General features: G+C 61.5%; 1 protein-coding gene across 5 annotated transcripts in view; it reads left to right on the top strand.

The window, feature by feature from the left end:
* PRDM16 (PR/SET domain 16) overlaps nucleotides 1–19,864 on the top strand; it is a 315,844-nt gene that overhangs the window by 146,492 nt on the left and 149,488 nt on the right. For all 5 annotated transcript variants that reach the window (XM_047869965.1, XM_047869963.1, XM_047869964.1 and 2 more), the window contains exon 3: nucleotides 4,317–4,367. In XM_047869965.1, coding sequence (XP_047725921.1) covers nucleotides 4,317–4,367 — 51 coding nt within the window. The remainder of the gene's footprint in view (nucleotides 1–4,316; nucleotides 4,368–19,864) is intronic.

Genomic DNA, 19,864 nt, shown 5'->3' with positions numbered 1-19,864 from the left:
TTAATCAAAACACACCTAATACTTCTGCCGGGGCGTGGAGGGGGGGTCGAGAGCAGCCGGCCAGCCAGCAACGCGCGTGCTGAGGCTCAGCTAGCAAAGTAAAGAGGTTTTTCAGCAAAGCGGCAGCCGTGGCGGGGAAGGCCGGGGCCGAGAGGCTCCAGAAGGGGTGCGTCCGGTGGGTTTTCACCCGAGGTCAGGGGTGGGTGAATGGTGGATGGCGATGTGCCTGCCTGCCGAGGCGGGCTGTTACACAGGGCAGGCAGAGAGGGAAGCTGCTGGAACAGGCATCCCCTGCTCCGAGGGGACACTCCTTTCTTCAAAGTGCCGGCCTCCCCTGTCTCCATCGTGTGACTGGGGTGGGGGGCCTCCTCCTGGTCACCTGCGGTCCTACGGCTGGGCTTCCGGGCCGCCGCCCTGCAGCCCAAAGGGGGCCGAGGACCAGGCTCAGAGGAGGGGTGAAGAAACCCTGGTCCCGCCTGTCCACCCCCCACCCCGCGGAGGTGCTCCGTCCTGTCTGGTCTCCCTGCTTCCGTGTGTCAGGCATAGCAACTCTGTGGACAGTGTGGCGTGAGTGCCGTCTCCACGTCCCCATCTGACCACAGACTCCTGGGTAGGTGGCGATCCTCTCCGAGCCGGTGTGCCCAGACCTCGAGGGACTCTTCCCAGAAGGGAGAAAAGAGCCTCGAGGCTGTCCAACGGGCAGATTTCCTGGGATGCTTCGTCCCACGGGGCCAGTCTGAGCCTCGGACAAAAGGCAGTGGTTCTGGCCCCCCTCAGCCCGAAGCCCGTGGGACACGGTGGGTCTGGACACGGGCCGGCTGTGTAAAGGACAGCGCAGATGTGGGGAGCAAGGCCGCACTCAGGACGGGCCCCGTCTTCTGGGCTCCGTGCAGGGCTGGCCGGGCTCTCCCTGAAGGCGTCTCCTGCTGCCGTGTGACCGGCGGTCTCTGGTTGAGTCAGGAGGGTCCACGCAGGTGCCTCGGATGCCGGCTGGGGAGCCCATAGGACCGAGACTGCCGGAAGGGCCACCTCGGGGCCCCACGCTGCGGGAACATGGCCTGTGCCACCTTTAGGGACAGAGGGTGCCGTGCCCCTTCTGCGGCCCGGAGCGGCGCGACCCCAGCTGCCTCTCTGTCCAGGTTGGGCCTCCAGCCCAGGACACTCCCCGCTGGGGAGCAGGGAGAAAGGGAGGTCAGGGCCACCAGAACTCAAAAGGAAACATGGCCGGGATGGCACACAGGCCAACAGAGGGGCCGGCGGGCAGAGGGAGGGCGGCTCCCACCCTGGGGCCCAGGACGGGGCGTGCCGGAGACCAGAGGGCTCCCGTGTGGGGCTGTGGGCTGACAGGCCCCCCCCCCCTGGGGTGAGCACGTGGCTTCCTCGCTCTCTCCGAAGCTCTCCGTGACGTGCCCATTGGGAGGAAGAGAGCTGGGCACCGGGTGTGAGATTCCAGCAACGAGCTGTCTTCCCCACCAGGAAGAGGAAGGTGCCTCCCTGCTGATCTCCAACGAGAGGGCAGCCAACTGCACTCCCAGCCCCCACCCAGTGCCTCTGGGCCCAGGCTGGGTGCGCGGGGGGTGAGCAGCGAGCCAGGCTGGCCCGGCGTGGGGGCCCGTTGTCCCTGGTGTGCGTGCAGGTGGCACTGCCCCAGAGAGACAACATCGGCACCTCGAGAATCGCCAGGAAGGCCCAGCCTTTAACTCAAAACACGCCCCACAGACAGTTTTTCTGCTGGCGGAGGCTCGGCTGCAGCGGGAACTGCTGGGAGGCACCCCAGCTCCCTCCCACACACAAGGGGGACCCCCCCCAGGGCCACCACGGGAGGGGGGCGTCCCCTTTACCAGACTCGGCCCATGGCCTGGGCTGGAGCCACCCAAGAGAGAGCTCAGGACTTTGCCTTCGGGGCGGCCTCGGGTGCCGTGGGCAGGTCGCAGCCCTCCCAAGCCGTGTCCCCTGCTGGAGGCGGCTTCTCCGGATGCCTGACGTCCACGCTGGCGTTGTGGTTAGAGAAGCGAGTCCCCAGGCTCTTGCAGGGACGCAGTCGAGGCGGAGAAGGCCAGCCCGTGAACGGGTCCCAGGAAAGAGTCATGTGGCAGCCTCGTCACGGGGAGCCCGCTCTCCCGGGCTTTGCGGAACAGCCGCATGGTGTCCGCGACTCAGTCCCGAAGGGCCATGACTCAGGGCTCAGGACTTCCCAGGAACGGAAACCGTCCCACGGGTGCTCCCCTCCCGCGGCTGCTTCCCATGGCTGTGTCCGCCGCCCGGGGGCGCTGCACGGCTCAGAAAGATAAGACGTGGTTTTTTCCTCCTGGATCCAGCTGCCCCCCGACCCCCCATAAGGGGCAGGCCCACCTGGTCTGAGGGACCTCATGACCCAAGCACGGAGCCCGCGGCTCTGTGTGGTGCTGACACAGGTCTCCGTCCTGCTGGGTGGACGTGTCCAGGGTGCAGGCCTGGGCAGCCCCCAGCCGGAGGGCGGGCCCCGTCTCTGGCCTCTGGGCGTCGGCGAGCGCAGCCCCTTCCGGAAGCCACAGCTTTGCTGACAGTCAGGCCGTCTGCCGCGTCCTCTCGCTCCCAGTTGACCGAGCCACCCACCAGGCTTTCTGGCTCCGTATTCGGCGTGCGAAGCCGGATCATGAGGGAGTAGAAACACGGGCCCCTCGCTGGGCAGACTCGGCCCCCCGCACCTGAGGCTGACCCTGCCCCGGCCCTCGCGGGTGGGCCCCCGGCGACCCGGCTCCCCGAGGATGCCCCGGAAGGCCTCCGGGGGCTCTGCGCTGCCCACCTGCTCCGCTCAGTCTCTCCCCACGTAGAACCACCTTCCAAACCGCAATTTCGGAATCTATTAAAAGAAACATAAAATCCCCAACTGGTTAGAATTCTCAACATTGAAAAATACGACTTATTGTTATTACAGCTGAGCCGGGCAAACGTGCCAGCGTTTTGGATGGCAGCACCCCGGCCCCTCACCGGCCTGCGTGGGCACTGGCCGGGGCTCCGGGCTCCGGGCTGGTGCTTTGGAAGGGCCCTGGTGTGATTTTAAGGGGAGGGCAAATGAAACCCTTGGATGGGACACCATTTCTCGTGTCGCTCTTCCACTATTAGCTTCGGTCTCGGTTTCTGTTCTTATGGAAACGACGTTGCGACGTATGGACGCGTCTACGCCCGCGGTTTGTGATCCAGAAGGGAAAATCCCATTTATACAGCTAATTTGTCAGTTTGCTTAGCTTAGAAAGCACTCGGGGACCCGTCGCTGAAATGCTGTCCCTCTGGAGTGCAGCTTGGTGGTTTTTAAGAGGAGACGCCAGGCAGGCAAAACGCTACAGCTCTCCAAAGCCGAGCCAAGAAAAGCTCCGAGTCAAAATTGTCGGGTGGAAGAGAGACCCAGAGCGGCTGGCGCTCGCTGTCCTCGCCACCCGAGGCTGTGTCCCTGGGCAGGGGGAGGGGCGGGGGTCCTGGGGTCTCCCACAGCCCACCGCCGGGGGAGCTGGCCGTGAACGGCCACCCTAGGGTGCTTCTGTGACCGGGCCGCCGCCGCTGTCTGCCTGAGCCTGATTTCCTGTGAGAAGCTTCCTCCAAAAACCGCACGCGCTTCCCAGGGGTCTGCAGTAAAGAGCAATGCTGCCCCCTCTGATTTGCCAGGAGAGGAGAAGCGGGGCGATGGCGTCGAATCACAGCCCCGCCGGCCCCGCGGTCACCGCCAGGTCGCGCCAGGCTCCAGCCGTCCGCCCTCTATGCTCGCTTCCTCCGTGGCGGCTCCCCTTGGAGCGTGGCTACCGGGTCCCCGGGTGAAGCCGGCCGCTCAGCCAGGCTTGGCCTCACAGGAGGGACTGCAAGCCCCACGCAGGCGGGTGCGTGCGTCCTCCCGCTCGCCGTGCGTGGCCCAAGGGGGGGCACGTCCAGACGGGCCCCTCTCTGCTGGCGGAGCTCGGGACACAGGAGAGAGTCCGTTGCGCGTTTCGAAACGTCTTCCTGCCCCCACCGATCTGTGTTTAATAGCGTGTGGCTTGCTTTAAGGACCGGGGTGGGCCGCACAGAGTGGCTCCCTCCTGGCAAGGACCCGGCTGCCTTCCCAGGGACGTGGCGTCCAGGAGGGGCCCTCGTGGTTCTCAACAAACCAGCAGACGCCGTGGGACGAAAGGCCCTGACTTCTCAACAGGGCACGTCCTTCCGTCTCACGGAGAAGCCACTGGGTCGCCCGCCCCCTGGTCATTTCAGGGGACGGATGATCTGCCCCACGGCTTACAGCCACTGCAGCCCGAGATGGGCATTCGGTTCCTCAGAAACTAACCCCCCCTCTCACCATTGTTTTGCAGCAAATGCTGACGGATGCGGAGGTGTCGTCCCAGGAGGTCTGCATCCAAAAGGTAGGAGACCTGGTTCCGTGCCTTCTCCCTCGCCGTGGCCCGCGTGCGATCCTGAGCTCATTTTCGCGTAGCCAGGTCCGCGGTGGGAGCAATGCCTTGTCCGGGTGGAGCGCGTGCACAGGGCGGTGACGCCGACGACATTAGGGCGGACGCTTGTTTTCATCTTGTGAGCGGGTGGGGGGCACTGAACCATCCTGACTCCTGAGACCCGGGAGAGCCCGCGCCCATGGGAACACTCAGGCCACGCGGACGCGGGAAATTAAACAAATGCGGGTCGTGTTTGTTTCACCGTCTTCACTGGATGCTCATGTGAAAAGAATACGGAGAGGGGACAATCCCCACAATTGGCTGAAAATCCAACAAAGCCTTTGCTGTGCTCAGCCTCCAGAGAGGGCTCGGTCGGGCTGGGCGCTAAATGAGCAGCCCGTTAGATGAGAGAGAGTGTCAGCGTGGGCGCGGCCGCCTGCTCTACCTGGGGCGATGGCGACAGCCGGGCAGCAGACATTAGTTCTACAAGAACCAGAGGATAAACGAGGCCCAGAAAAAACCCAATACCCGGGGGGGGGGCGTCCTGTGCACCGCGGGCTGGCCAGTCACAGAGGGGATCAGACCCAGAAATCGTCCCCCAGACCCAGAAGCCGTTCACCAGAGGGGGCCCGGCTCTCCCGCCCAGCTCGGGTCACCCGCGCACACGCACAAACACAGCACGCACAGCCACAGCTGCGCTCGCACGCGGGCGCTGACCGTCTCTTCTGGATTCTCCAGCAGAGTGGCAATAGCCCTCTCCCGACACGCTTGCCTCCGAGCACCGCCCAGCGAGGCGGGGAGTCCCCCCTGAGCAGGACGCAAGATAGCGTCCGGACGCTCGGGCTCCCGTCCTGTGCCGTGGCTCCCGCCGCCTGCTTACGGGGCACAGTCGGCCCTTCCCAGGGGGAGGAGGCCGAGGTGTGAGCTGGGCGTCCGTGTCCTCGAGCAGGGACAAGCACCGGCCAACGTGGCAGGAGATCCCTGTGCCTGGCTGGAGGGTCTGGGCCGTGCCCTCCGCAAGGGACGGGGGACCTGCCCCTTCTCGCCGGGCTCAGCCCCAGAGGTGCCGATTTGGGAGAAAACCCTGCCAAAGAAGGCATTTTCTGACCCTGCAGTGACCTCCTGAAGGAACTTCTCCTTCTCCGTAAAGCACAGCGTCCCGTCCCAGCCTCACTGCCCAGGGCGGCCTGAGGCCTTTCTTCCTTAAAACGCAGCATCGATCCCCACAGACTCCTTTCCCTCTTCCAGCCTCTGGGAACAAACTCCTGTTTCCCTGGAGGATGTAAGGGGGTGGAGACTTTACACAGGTTTCCCGTATTTCAACGAATCGAGGTCTTTTCTCTTCCCGTAAAAAGGTAGCTGCAGTCACTCCGGCCTCTTAACCTGTAGGAGAACACGAAATCTCCACTTGGCTCACCGTGAACAGGCAGCTGACCATCTGCCGCCAGGCGGGAGGTTAGGGGTGATACGTTCCCGGTAGGGCAGGCAGACGGTTGTCGGGTATGGGGGCAAGGCTCAAGGCTCAGGGCCGGAAGGTCAAGTCGAGGGGCATCTGGATGGCTCAGTTAAGAGTCCGACTTCCACTCAGGTCATGGTCTCGCGGTTTGTGAGTTCAAGCCCCGCGTCGGGCTCTGTGCCGACAGCTCGGAGCCTGGAGCCCGCTTCGGATTCTGTGTCCCCCTCTCTCTCTGCCCCTCCCCCACTCACGCTCCGTCTCTCTCTCTCTCTCTCTCTCTCTCTCTCTCTCTCAAAAATAAATAATAAAAACATTAAAAGAAGAAGAAGGTTAAGTCTAAATGTGAGGATGGGGAGGAGGCCAGTGCTGGATGCTTTGAGCCGTGACCGAAAGAGACAGAGTGGGGACTCCAGTCGGCACATCATCTGTGGTGCTCCTGATTTGCATTTTTCTTTTGTAAACAGTCAGCCCATCGGGTGCTGGCTGACACGGTCGGGGGTCTTCCTTGAGAGCCGCCCAGGGGATGGGTGGGACCCACTCACGGTGCTCGGCGCGGGCATCCCATCAAACACAGGCCCTCGTGAGGCCCGTCGGACGGTCCCAGGTTTCCTTGGACAGAATCTGAACAGACCCGACGGTCAGGGGGGCCCGGGCCCCAGAGCGGAGCGAGCCTTGGCGGCTGCTTTGAAACAGGCCCCCTGACGCCCAGCCGAGCACCTCTGCCTTCGGCTGCCCTGCAGGCCCCTGTTCGGGGGGCGGGGGGAGCCTGCTGCCTGGAAGGGGGCTCTGCCCACCTCCTCATGCAATGCCCCCCCCCCCCCCCCCACACACACACACACTGAGAAGCTGGTACACAGCGCTCGGCCATCCACTGAACTCTGGGATTTTTCCGGCCTCGCACTGAACTTAGACATTATCAGCTTTGGGGGCATTCAAGTATGACGGGATGGGTGCCCAGGGTCACACTGGTGGGATGATCAAAACCTAACCTTGGTGCTTAGATCTGGACCCATCCGGTTACGGTTCCATGCCCAGACGATCTGGGAGGGAGTGAAGAAGGGTGGGGGGAGATCGGGGCTAAAGTACACGCCAAATGGGTTCATGCACCGAGGCTGAAAAATGGGTACATGCGACATTCCTTGGACCCTCTTTCCAAAAAGAAGGTCCCACTGTACAAACGGATGCATGTCACTCACACACACACACACACAGACACACACACGACCGAATATAACCGCACCTGCCTCGTGGGCTGTGTTAAGCGTGCATTTAGTGAACTCCTTGGTGAGAGGAGGTGGACCCCCATTTATCAGTTGTGGGGTTTGGGATTTTTGTGTCTGGCTGAGCAGGGCTTGTGCTCCCCCACAGGCCTGGGAGCTTTAAAAATACCCCGGGGAATCGCTGGGGGGGCTTGGGTTGGTTGCCGACATCTCTGAGCTTTGGTTATCCAGTCCTTAGGATGAGGATACTTCCCGATCTGTTTGCGCCTCAGTCAAGTGTAACAAAAGGTAATTCATGCAATCAATGGCCTGACAGCAGACGCAGAAAATGTGATATTTGGTGGGAAGTCGTGGCTATAAATTCTAAGCATTAGAGACCCAGGTTGTTGGATAGGTGATGCGTGGAATCCCTCTGCTGCAGGGGGGGGCAGGACCCCAGGACCGGGGAGGCTGGAGGCGCCCGCACTCCCGAGGGGAGGTGGGGTTCGAACCAGGGCTGTGGCATGGCCTGAGGCACAGGGCGGGGCTCCCGTTGGCGTGACCGCGCCCACAGCCTGTGAGCCACGCCCCTGACCTCCCTGCACCCCCATCCTGGGGCCACCAGCACTTCTGACACTGTGTCCCCCACAGCCCCGCAGGCCTCTCTGTCCCCTGCGCCCGCCCGCCGGGCAGGCGCGCGCCCTGGGCCGCAGCGTGACTGCAGGCCTGCGGTCCGGCCGCGTCGCCTCCTCCAGCCTCGGTGCCGGGCCTCTGGGACTGCTCCCTCCGGCGGACTCTATTTAGTCTCTGTTTACTTAGAGGGAAAGCCCGGGGCTCCAGCAGAGCAAACATCTGCGGGAGATAATCTAGTGAGTTGTCCATCCATCACTCGGGTCGCCCGGCTCCCTGGAGAGCCCTCCGGAGCCTGTAATAAAAAGGCCCAGCGAAGAGGCTTTGGGGACGAATAAAGAGCCGCGTTCAGGGCCTGCTGAAAATGGATGCAAGACGTTATTAAGACTCAATGGCCGTCTTATCAAAATCCAATAGGATAGACATTTGGCAAAAGGCTTAAATTTATTCTTTGACTTTCTGGAGGGCTTGAATTTATCCGTTAACAAGAGTGCAGTCCACCCGGGGAGATGATATCAGCTAAAAGAATTTTGATTTAATCTCTCTGGTGATGTGAAAAGGGGACACCAAGCCCCAGCAGCCTTCCCTTTGTCCCACTTTATCTTGTTTTCTTTGACCATCTTGAAAAGGAAGGACGTGTTAATACGGTACAACTGGGGGGGAAGGCAAACAAAAGGAAGTGACCTTTTCCTTTTTTTATTTTTATTTCTTCTTCTCCTCCCCTTCTCCGTCTGCCCCCCTCCCCCCCCCCCCGCCCCAGCACTCAGGAATGTGCAGCAGTAGGGGTAGGACCCCTGAGGAGCCCAGGGGGTGAGGATCACAGCCACCCAGCCAGCGCTCTGCGCCCTTCTGGGTGGGGGGGACGGGGGGGGGGACGGTGCCGCGGAGACTCGAAACTAAAGGAAGTTAATGAAGTCCCACGGCTGGAAGACGGGGCGCGATGGCTCCATAAATCTCTCCCTGTCATTACGTGCAAAATGCCACAGGTCATAAAAGCCATCTGATAGGCCAGCCTGGCACTGTCCACACAGGGTGATTGATTGATAATTATTATTATTTGTGAAATGATTATTCGGATGTTAGGGCCGTGGTCTGCACCACTGGGCTGTTGTGCGCGGACGTGTTCCATAGCCTGGCCCTGGCGAAATGCCTCCGGTGTCCGGGATCCCCCCTGGGGGCACCTGGGGGCTAAGGAAGGCCGGCCAGGGAGTCAGGAAAGACAACTCTTCAAGCGTCAGGAAGGCGGGAGCGGACGGGACGGACGACCGCCGAGTACCTGTTGTGCAACGGTCGCTTGAGGGGCCCACACGGCCCGAGGTCCAAGCGCGGTGCGACCAAGCTGGGACCGGCGGTTTGCGAGCCCGGTTCCTGGCCTCGCCCACGCCCACAGACGGGTGCCTGTGTTCAGTGTCTCATTCTGCGGTCTCTCTGGCCTCGTTCTGGGGGAAGCAGAGGTGTCTCCCGGGTGGCAGGGAGGGCGGTGGAGACGGAAGGGACGTGTCTGGAACACGAAGGAGGTCGGAAAATGCAGAAGCCCCAGCTTACGGCGCTGACGTGCACGGGCTGGGTTCGGCTGGTCTTAGCGGGCCGGGAAGGTTCGCTGCGGTCCTTCCGCTTTGCCGGTGCTGGCGAGGGTAGTTTCAGCCATCCTTTCCTTTTTCCACTTCACCTCCCAGCCCGCGACCCCCGGGAGCCACCGAGGCCCCGTGTACCTGCAAACACGTTTTATGACCCCCCCCCCAAATCTCACCAGAGACCCAAGCCCTCAGAACCCCGCAGTCACAATTAATAATTTGCATGGGGGATCGGTTATGTCTTTATGAAATCAAAGTGTGTTTAGCTGCCACGGAGACAACCCCGAGTTGATTTTGGTAATCTCGGGCTGAATAGACTTGCTTGGACGCAGTAAGCCCCGGACAAAAGGCTGGGCAGTGGCTGAAAGCCCTTTGACTACTCGTCTCTCTTTCCTTTGTTCGGGGGCCGCTGACAAAAGAGCCAGGAGTCCATTAATTCAGCGAATGAACATATAGTAAAGTCAGTGCCTCTTGAGAACAATAATGTTGAGGTCAGCTTCGGTTGCCATGGAAACTAAGTACTCCTAAGAAGTTCGCACCCCTGATTTTGCTGAATCAAAGGCTGCAAAGCGGAGAGGTGTGAGGGGGCCGAGACCGGAGTGCCTCCGCCAGTCCCCTTCCCCAGACGGTCCCAGGGACCCTCGGCCGCCTCCGCCCAGCCTCTAGTCTGGCTTCCGGCCCCTACGCCTCAGGAGGCCTCTGATTTCACAACTGTGACGCTTATCTGAAGAGGCCGCCTAGGTGTGACTTCGGTGGCCCCAGCGCCCTGGGCTGAGAGTCAGGCCCAAGGGAGGGGCCGCAGCCCGGAGGCTCAGCCCCACCGCTGGCGGACTCTGACCTCTGGCCACCTTGAAGCTCCTGAACTTGTCCCTGGGGGGGGGGGGGGGGGGCGGTGGCCGGGGGGGGGGGGGGGCGGTGGCCGGGGGGGGGGGCGGGGGGGGGAACTTCCAGTCCTGATAAGGGTGATTAATGGGCAGACAGTGGCAGCATGGGAGAGCTAGGGGCAGCCGCAGGGCTGGGGGACAACATTATAAACGTAAGCTTCTTGCATTTTGCGCCCCTAAATTGGGTCGATTCCCTTTCTCTGCCCCTGCCCCACCCTAGGGATCCCTGAAACCAGCTTAAAGCCGCACATCAGTTTGTCACCTGCCGAGGGACCTGCTGTGCCTGAGGAAGGGCGCCCTTGGGCTGTGGGCAGGCTATGGGGGGCATGTTGCTCTCAGAGCCACACCTGGGGGGGGAGGCGGGGCGGGGGGCGGGGAGAGTGCTTAGTTCCTCCCCTTTCTTGCAACTGAGAAAAGCAACGAGCCGAGCTGGGTTTCTTGCTCTCCCTGGAGCGCCTCCTTCCAAACAGGTTCTGAAAGCCTTCTGGGCTACAGCTTGGGGTACTTCCCGGAGGAGGCAGACGGGAGGCCCCTCGGTGCCCAACAGCAGCCACTGGCGGGACCTGTGGGAGCAGGTGATGGGGGTCCCCCCCCCCGCTGTGGTCAGGCCCTTCCCACCCCCACCCCCAGCCGCCCTGCACACAAGCTGCCCAAACTTAAATCTCAAAGGCAGATAAAACATCACCAGTTTCCAAGGGCAGACTCAGCACTTGGAAATACGCCTTAACCCGGAAGGTAAACAAAAGAAATTCTCCTTTGCTCCAGAGACCGGGCAGGCTGGGCCGGTCCGGCACTGCCGCTCCCGCCCCGTCCCCCCCTGCCCTCTGAATCTGGTTGGCCCTGGATGGCGTGGCCCTCAGCCTTGAGCTTGGCCTCGTGCGTTTCCGGCTCCTTCTCGGCGGGCTGAGAGATAATGGGCGTCAGCACCTGACTCGGTCCCGGCAGTCGGCTGGGTGACAAGACAGTACTTGGGCACGGCTCTGGGCAGCGGGGCCTCCTGGGGGGACGTCGGGGGTGTGGGGACGGCCCCGGGCAGCGGGGCCCCCCTGGAAACCGCACCGAGCCTCGGGGTGTCCAGGGTGGCGCTCGCGGGAGGGCGCCGGGAAAGACTGTGGCACAACGCCTCTCACGCCGGGTAATGAAGCAGATTTATTATCTACATTACTGGCTTTATAGGAGCCAGATGGTGGTGTGAATAAACTCGGTAATCTTCAGGTGGGTGCAATAGCAAGTTAATTAAATTGTGCCTCACTATTAGGAGAGAAAATACATCAGCTCGAGGCCTAGTTAGCAAGTCTTCTGCCTTAAACGCGCAGACACGCGCACCCCAGCGACGCGGGGCGTCACCGGCTGGGGGGCCTCTCCCCCACACAGATGCTCTCACCAGGAGGCCCGGCTCACCTCCGCTCGGAGAGCCCGTCACTGTCCACCCTCCTGCGTGCGAGGCCGACTTCCCGTGTTCACACACGGGCTGTCAAGGCGGGCCTGCCCTCTCCAGGGTGAAAGACATCAGTGCGACTGGCTGTGGGCGCGGGGGACCCTGCCTCCACGCGGTCACTTGTGCCGTGCCCGCTTGTCTCTCGGGGCACGTGTCGAGCACCCCCAGGCCTCCAGGGAGGGCTGGCTCCCGAGGTCCCCTCGGTGGCGCCCCCCGCGCAGGCCCGCGTGAGGGCTTGGGGAGGCCCCTCTGCTTGGAGACGGGACGAGAGGGCCTGCGTTCAGGGGTCTCCGAGGCCTGCCTGGCCAGCGGAGACTCTGGGCAGGGAAGGCTGGGCCCTGCCCACCCCGCCTGCGAGGCCACCGGCCGTCCAAGCAAGAGGACACCCGCGCCGGCTTGCGGAGGGGACGGGTCCGCCAGCATCCCCGCTGGCCTTCCGTTCGCCGTCGCCCCTGAGCTGCGGCCCTGGCTTCCTGCGTCGGCTCCTGACACCACAGGCCCGGGGGTGCGGGTGGTGGCCCCCGTGGGCCCGACACCGGCCGGCACCGAGCCTCCGGCCTAGGCCCCGGCACCCACGGCAGCTTCGAAGCTCATGTTGCTGTTGGGCCGGCCACATGCGCTGCCTTGTGAGAGGGCCAGGCACCAGGAGGAGGGCCCGAGGGGGGAAGGGAGAGGCAGGTGCAGGGGGTTGTAGAGAAGAGGAATCCGGCCCCGCTTGCCCCGGCGAGGATGTCCTCTGTTTTGTCACTTACGGAGCGTCATGTCCATAAGCTCGTTGGTCCCCAGTCATCCCAGACGGGCGTTACTGTCCCGACTTTCCTGAGGAGGAAACTAAGGCACAGGGGGTTTAAGTCACTTGCCCAAGGCCGCGTGATTCAGCGGGGAGGCCAGGAGTCCCCAGATGCCAGCCGACGAGACCCTGAAGCCAGCGTTCTCAGGAACCGTGTGCTGGCGCGTGCCTCCAGCGCCTCCCACCAGACGGAGCTCGCCTACACGCTTCAGCGTTCGGGTGGCACCAAACCGTGGCCCCCGTTGCACTCGGAGGAAGGGAAGCCAGAGTGAGGCTGCGCAGAGTGGAAGTGGGTGTCTCAGTCAGCTATTGCCACGTGATGCTGTGTAACGAACGGTCCCCCAAACCCGGCCTAAGACAACGCTCATTTGTCCTCACCTACACGTGTGCGGGTCGGCTGCTCCAGGCTGGGCTCGGCTGTGTGGTTTGCTCTGAATGTCTGTCACCCTCCTCGGAACAGTGGGCTCCGTGGGGTACGTTGTCCCCACGGTGATGGCAGAAGAAGAGGGGACACGCACCGTCATCACGGGGCCTAGGCTCAGCAGGAGCGTGCCGCACCCACATCCGCAGGGCGGGAGAGCGAGCTGTGCCCGTCAGGGCAGGGGTGTGGTCCTGCAGCACAGGGGGTGGAGGCGGGGACCCCGGCGCGTTCGACTGTGGCAGGCTTCCCGCAGGAGGCGGCACGGAGCTGGCACGTGACCAGTTCCCAGGTGACAAGCTAAAGCGGGGCCAGAGAACGGAGTCCGCGGCGAGGCAAGTAAATTGTGAGCACGCAGGGAAAGACAAGGATGCCTGGTGGCTTCTGGGGCCTCTTACATGCGTCCGGCCCTCAGGAACGACCGCTTGTTCCTCGGAGGGGCTCTGGTCTGCGGTCTAGAGTTGCCAGAAAATCGCGATGCCAATCAGTCGTGGGGGTGTCCCGGGTCCCTGTGCGGGAGGGAAGGTAGCCTCTTCCTTTTGTTGACATCGACCTACTGGGCACGGACCCCCAGGACTGGCGGGGAGGCGGGGGCGGGGGCGCTACAAAGAGGCACTCGGATGACCTCGCAGTAAAACAAGTGCTTTGCTGTCAGGCCACAGGAAGAGCCGTAAGGACTCGGGGCCAAGTGACAGAAGCCAATCTGAGAAGGCTGCGCTGTGATGTTCTGGAAAAGACAGAACCATGGAGACAGCAGAAAGCTCGGTGTTTGCCAGGGTTTGGGAGGGAGATGGGGGTGAACAGGCGGGGCACAGGAGATTTTTAGGGCAGCGAAGCTATTCTGTGTGACCCGTGGTGGCTGCGTGTGCCTGATATTCATCCAAACCCAGGGAAAGTCCCATCCAGGAGGGACCCCCCCCCAATATTAATGACGGGCGTTCCTTGTGACAAAAGACCACACTAACGCAAGCTATTAAAAACAGGGGAAGGGGCGCCTGGGTGGCGCATTCGGTTGAGCGTCCGACTTCAGCCAGGTCACGATCTCGCGGTCCGTTGAGTTCGAGCCCCGCGTCGGGCTCTGTGCTGACAGCTCAGAGCCTGGAGCCTGCTTCAGATTCTGCCTCTCCCTCTCCCTCTGCCCCTCCCCTGCTCATGCTCTGTCTCTCTCTCTCAAAAATAAATAAACATTACCAAAAAAGTTTCTATTAAGAACTGCCTGCAGTAGGGGCGCCTGGATGGCGCATTCGGTTGAGCGTCCGACTTCAGCCAGGTCACGATCTCGCGGTCCGTGAGTTCGAGCCCCGCGTCGGGCTCTGGGCTGATGGCTCGGAGCCTGGAGCCTGTTTCCGATTCTGTGTCTCCCTCTCTCTCTGCCCCTCCCCCGTTCATGCTCTGTCTCTCTCTGTCCCAAAAATAAATAAAAAACGTTGAAAAAAAAATTTAAAAAAAAAAAAACAGGAAGCTGGGAGGGGAGGGGGGTTACGGGGACCCTCCGTACTTCACACGCGGGTTCCTGTAAGACTAAACTTCTCTAAAAAATAAAGAGTTAATTTTTTAAGAACAGGAGTTTGGAAAAGTGGCAATCGCGCACACACATCTTCTGTAAAACATACGTGCGTGTAGAAAGACGCACATACGGGGAAAGGCCGCGAGGAAATAATACAAAAATGATGACGTCACTCTTTGCTGTGACGTGGTGGCTGACTTCTTTTGAAGCGAACATCTGTCTGCGGTATTTTGGTTGTTAAATATGTTGACTTACGTGAAGAGCTTATCCAGTGCCTGGCCCACGCCAACGCCAGATGGCAAAGGACGTTACCACTGTGGTTGGTGGTGACGGCTGGCCCGTGGACGGTGTTCCCGTTTGCTGGATCATAAACCCCTTGTGGCCAAGATTCCCTGTCCTGCCGACATGCCGGGCCACGCACCCATCGTGTGGGCCTCTGCCTTCCCGGAGCACGGTACTGCGCGGCCGTCGGCCCGCCTTGTGGTTGGCCGAGCCGCGTGGCCAGTGGGCATTTCTACACCCAGCGGCCGCTTGCCGGTATGACAGTCCCCAGAGCTCCCTGCCCTCCCACACCGCAGCCAGAAAGTTCTGGACAGCTCCCAAGGCACTTACCGTAAGCAGAGCCATGCTGTGAATCACGCGAGGCAGACGGGAGAAATGCAGCCATTTGGTCCTGTCTTCGGGGCTCCGGGTTCATCACCGCAGCACGGCCTCGTCAGTCACCTGACAACACTGACGAAGCGCCTACTGTGCGCAGTGGGATTCCTCCAGGTTGCTGCCCTCCCGGGGTTCGTGTCCTTCCCGGACCTCAGTCACCTGTGCCGATGGCCTCGTGCCCCTGGTCCCCTGGGGATGCCCAGCGGCAAAGTTCCAAGTCAGATACCCCTCGTCACGGTGGGGTGAGCTTCCGAGAGCCTCCTATGCTGTTTTCTCTGTTCCTTTCGGGTGGCAGTGACCCCATCTTGCCACGTGGGCTTGGCCGTGTCCCCGCACGGTCGGTGATTCTAAGGAGTCGGTCCTCCGGGCAATTTTCCCTTTTTTTTAATCCCCTGTTATATACAGGGGAAATTGTGAGGATAACAAATAGATTTTGGCCAGGAAGAGTGGGATTCTTAATTTAACAGATTCACTGTGAGTGCCCCGTTTTCTTAATAATATTTCCTTCTTTGAATAATACCCTCCTTCAGCACCGGCCTCTTTGTATGCTAACAGGATTCATTATTCCACCTGACATCCCCTTTCATCAGCCAAGGCTGTGTTGGTGAACGGTTTCTTCTTACCCAGTTAACAAGATGTTTCTCCAGTATAGTGTTGATAAATTAAGTAATAAAAGGCAAGACTTATTATTTTATGTTGGAACCTTGCCTCTGTTATTTCTGAGCAATGGCCAAGATTCTGAGTATTAGCCACAGAAATGTTTGCATTGCCGGGGACGGAAAATTATCACATAAAGAGAGTCTGATGTGATGTTCATCACGGATCAGCTGAGAGGGAGGAGAGATTCGAAAACAAACAAAAAATAATAACAAAACTCCTCTTCCCCAGCGCCGCGCTGGGTGTACAGGGGACGGGCGAGCCGGTGCACATTCAGAGTTTACGGGAGGGCGTCCCGCGTGCGGCGGGCAGGCCGGCACTTTCTTCCTGCCTCCCAGACCAGAGGCTCCGGGTTACCAAGGCCTCGAAAGGGCAGATAATTATCGGAAGAGAGTCTGAAGCGTGGGCACCCCAGAGAGCAGCAGATATAAAGTGAGGAGGAGGAATTTTGAATAGCTTTCCTCCCTTTGTGTTCCTGGTTTGGACGAGAAGGGCAGAGGCAGGAGTGAAGGAGAGCTAGCGAGGGGGAGAGAGACATCAAGTTAGCCCTGGGAGAGGTCTGGCTTGGCGGGGGCCGCCCGAGCCGGGGGGCAGCGGGGGGACAAGGGGCGCCTTTGCTCCACGTCTGCCAGCATGCAGGCCTCCAGGAGGGAGGACCAGCCTGAAGGGGGGCCTGTGTCTCTCCCCGCTCACTCACCCAGGACGAGGGTCAAGGCCAGTGCCGACCGGAAGGTGCTCGGGTGAGCAGCCGTGGGTGGGCAGGACAGCTCCTGTGTCCGGGCCACAGCGATTGTGACTTTCCGTGTGTGAAGTCAGGCCCCAGGGAGGCAGGAGCCCCGGCTGCCCACTCACTGCCGTGGTCCCGAGCCTGAGCCGGGTGACAGGCGTGCTGGGTGCCTCACGGCAGCTCCGCGAGGCAGATACTTTTCTCCCCTGGGGTCACACGGGCCAACTCACCCACCGCAGTCACGCAGGCAGCGGGCTGCAAACTGGGCCCTTGCCAGAAGGCCCCCAGCCCCAGACCCCGGTACAAGAGGCCCTTCCCTGGGGGCCCCGGCAAGGCATTTTCCGGACGGTCTGCCGGCTCACCCTCTGGGATCTGAACGGGAAGCGTGCGTCCCCCCCCGAACCGGGTGCTGGTGGTGGGGCCTCCCCTTGGCCTGGGCTGGCGCCCACCTCCTTTCCCGGTTGGTTTCACTGGTTGTCGCCCTGTCCCCGGTCTGCCCTCCCGCCAGTGTGGCAGACGTCCCACAGGCCAGCTGCCTTCGGCCTCGAAGGGCCACCGTAACGCTCCTCAAAGCCCTCACCCCTCTTTGGCTCCCTGGTCTCCATCATGACACATCATTTGCCTCCTCGGAAACCGCCACACGCGACGCGAGGCACGGAGAGCTCTGTGTCTCCCCATCGCCCCCTCCTGGTCCTGCCCCCGGGGCCTCACCGCCGCCTCGCTGTGACAGGGGGGACACTGGTCCGCCAGCAGGACAAGCAGCCTTGGGCCCGCGAACCCCAGCAAGCGCCCCTGCCCCGCTGCACCCGTGGGAGTACTTCCAGAGCTGTCCTGGTTCCTGTGGTGTCGGGGTCCAGACCCCCAAGCCCAGCTTCAGAGACGTCCCGCTCAGCTAAGCCCAAAGGCTGCCTTTCTGCTCGGCCTCCAATGAGCTGCCGAGCGGCCTCCATGCAGGCCTATCCACGGCGCTCTCTAAGGACCTGGGAGGTCTGGTGCTGGAAAGTTCTTAGAAGGCAAAGGATCGCACGAGGGTTTCTTCATCCTCTGGGACCTCAGTTTCCTCATCTGCAGAGTGCGGGTGATAATAGCTCCTGCCCCAGAGTTCTGGTTAGCGATTACATGAGATACTATGCATAGAGCACACGTTCAATAGCACCCGGCCCGTGCTTAGGACTCCGAGTGAGACCAAGGTGGTGACCGTGGGGGAGACGGACGTGACGGTGGTGGTGATGATGTTGGTGCTTGTGATAACGGTGGTGAGTCTTTGAGAGCCCATCCAGATGCAGTCCTTACATGAGGAAGCCGAGGACCCAGGCGAGATCCACAGAAAGATCAGAAGACCCCCCCCCCCCCCCCCGAAACTCCGGTTTGGGCTCTGCCACCAGTGGGTGTGACCTGGGCAAGAGTCACTTAACCTCTCGGGACCTTGTTTTCCGACCTGGAGGCATAGGACAGACAATCTGTACCCCACTCGAGTTCCTGGACTGGGAGGAGACCAGAGATAAGGCTAGCGCGGGGCCCTGGCTTGTACCTCACAAACACGAAGCGGCACTGAAAGAAAAAACAACAGGAAGAGACGGAAAGAAAACTCATAAACGTCCCTCACATACCGGCCCTCCGAGATGACCTCTCGCACAGAGAAGCAGGCCTTGGGGAGTTAATAAGAAATACAGGACTTCCTGCAAGATAGCAAGTGAATTGTGAGCCGTGAATTACTTTTTTCCTTTGAAAAATGATGTAGTCGGGTCAAAATATCTTTGCATCTCAAACACTTGAGTCCCTTTGTCCTGGGGGCTGACACAACTTGGTTTCCATGCAGCCTCACAATGCGTGGAAACATCTTTTAACTGCCAGACGGCCCTTCCGATAAGCCGGCCAATTCATAACGTGCGTTCAGAAAGCTGTAGCGGGTGAGAAAGCAGAGGCCTTTGCGAAGTCTGTTTACACAGCAGCGAGAAGCCTTTTCAACCCCTTGGTAAACAGGCCCGAGCACAGGCTATTGAGCGAGCACCGGGGCGGGTGAGGGCCGGTGCACGGGACAGCCGCCTGCCCGCCCACACTCCACACCGGCCGAGCCCTCGGGGCAGGCCGGCCCGGTCGCCCCTCCGCTGCCACGCAGGGGGCCCAGGTGCTGTGATGGCACGGCCTGCCTCCTGGAAGGGGCCTTTCCCGCACGGCCTGGGTCACCCTCCAGCCTGGCCGCAGCCCGGAAGTGCCCCCCGTGGGGCCGGTTTCCTCGGCCGCTGGCGGGTCTGGGGTGCACTTTCTTGCTGCCATTCCGGGCCATGAGGCGGCACGACGGGAAGGGGCCGTGCCGTGGACCCCTCCGTCCCCTTTCCTTTCCAAGCCACCTACCCCACTGGTTCCCAAAGCCGAACGAAGGCCCCACGGCAGGGTGTTTTCTGGGCGAAAGACTGAGCACCGAGCCCACTTGCGCACGTGGCTGGTGCTTCCTTGGGCACTTGTATTTGCTACAAAAGACTGGCTATGGGGCCGACCGTCCAGATAGATCGGCGCCCCTTTACAGGGGACGGACGAGGCACAGAGAGGTTAAGTAACCTGCCCAACGTCACGCAGCGGTGAGAGGTGGAACCAGGGTTCGACGCGGGGTCATCTGGCTCCGTGCTTTTAAGCAGTAGGATGCAATGCTGTTCAACAGGTGTCTGTTTGCTAAGTAAATGTGCCCTTGCTCACCCGGGCGGGTCCCTGGACTCTGATGACCCAGCACTCCTTTCTTTTCTTGAGAGACTCTGCTCTGAGCACTCTGTCAGCACAGGGGACTCCAGGGGTCAGCACCCCACTTAGGAAAGGTGGGACTCCATTCAAGGCAGAGCCAGCCAACGGGGAGAAGACAAACCCAGCAGATCTCAAGGCCCCGACAGACCCACCTAATCGGAGGCGACGCGGGTCGAAGGCCCCCGTGGGGTCCCTGCCCGCCTCCGCCCCTGGGCGCTCTGTTCTCAAACCGGTCAGGGAGGTGGGAGCGCCACGGAGGGGCTGCTGTCTTCGGGGATGCGATTCCGTGACCCCGCAGGTGATGCTGGTGATAACGCAGACAAGGCGGGGCCGCCGGGTGGAGACTGTGCCCCGCGCCCGCCAGGCCACTGCGTGGGCTGGATGGAGCGGCGGCCTGTGCCGTGGGCGGGCACCGGTGGGCCGCAGGCTGCGGGTCGGGGGCGTTCAGCGCTCAGCCACAGCGGTGGAAGGTTCGGTCTGCGCGCGCGGCCGTCGGTCAGCTCCGCCGTGATGGCAGACAGCCACAGACAGGACCGACTGCCCGAACACAGGCACTTCTCTCTCACGGGTGTGGGGGCTGCGCGTCCAGGAGTAAGACGCGGCAGCTTCGTGTCTGGTGAGGACCCTCCTCCTGGTTTACGGCCGGCTGTCTTCTCGGGGCGTCCGCAAACGGCAGAGAGAGGGAGGAGGGGCAGAGGGGCAAGCTCTCTGGAGTCTTTGCCTAAGAGAGCCCTCTTCCCATCGTGGGGGCCCAGCCCCCCGGACCTCATCTAAACCTGACCGGCTCCCAAAGGCCC

Source organism: Prionailurus viverrinus, chromosome C1, assembly GCF_022837055.1.
Source record: "Prionailurus viverrinus isolate Anna chromosome C1, UM_Priviv_1.0, whole genome shotgun sequence".
Taxonomy (NCBI): Eukaryota; Metazoa; Chordata; class Mammalia; order Carnivora; family Felidae; genus Prionailurus; species Prionailurus viverrinus.
Note: the sequence above shows the minus strand (reverse complement) of the source record. Positions and strands in the feature narration are given on the sequence as shown.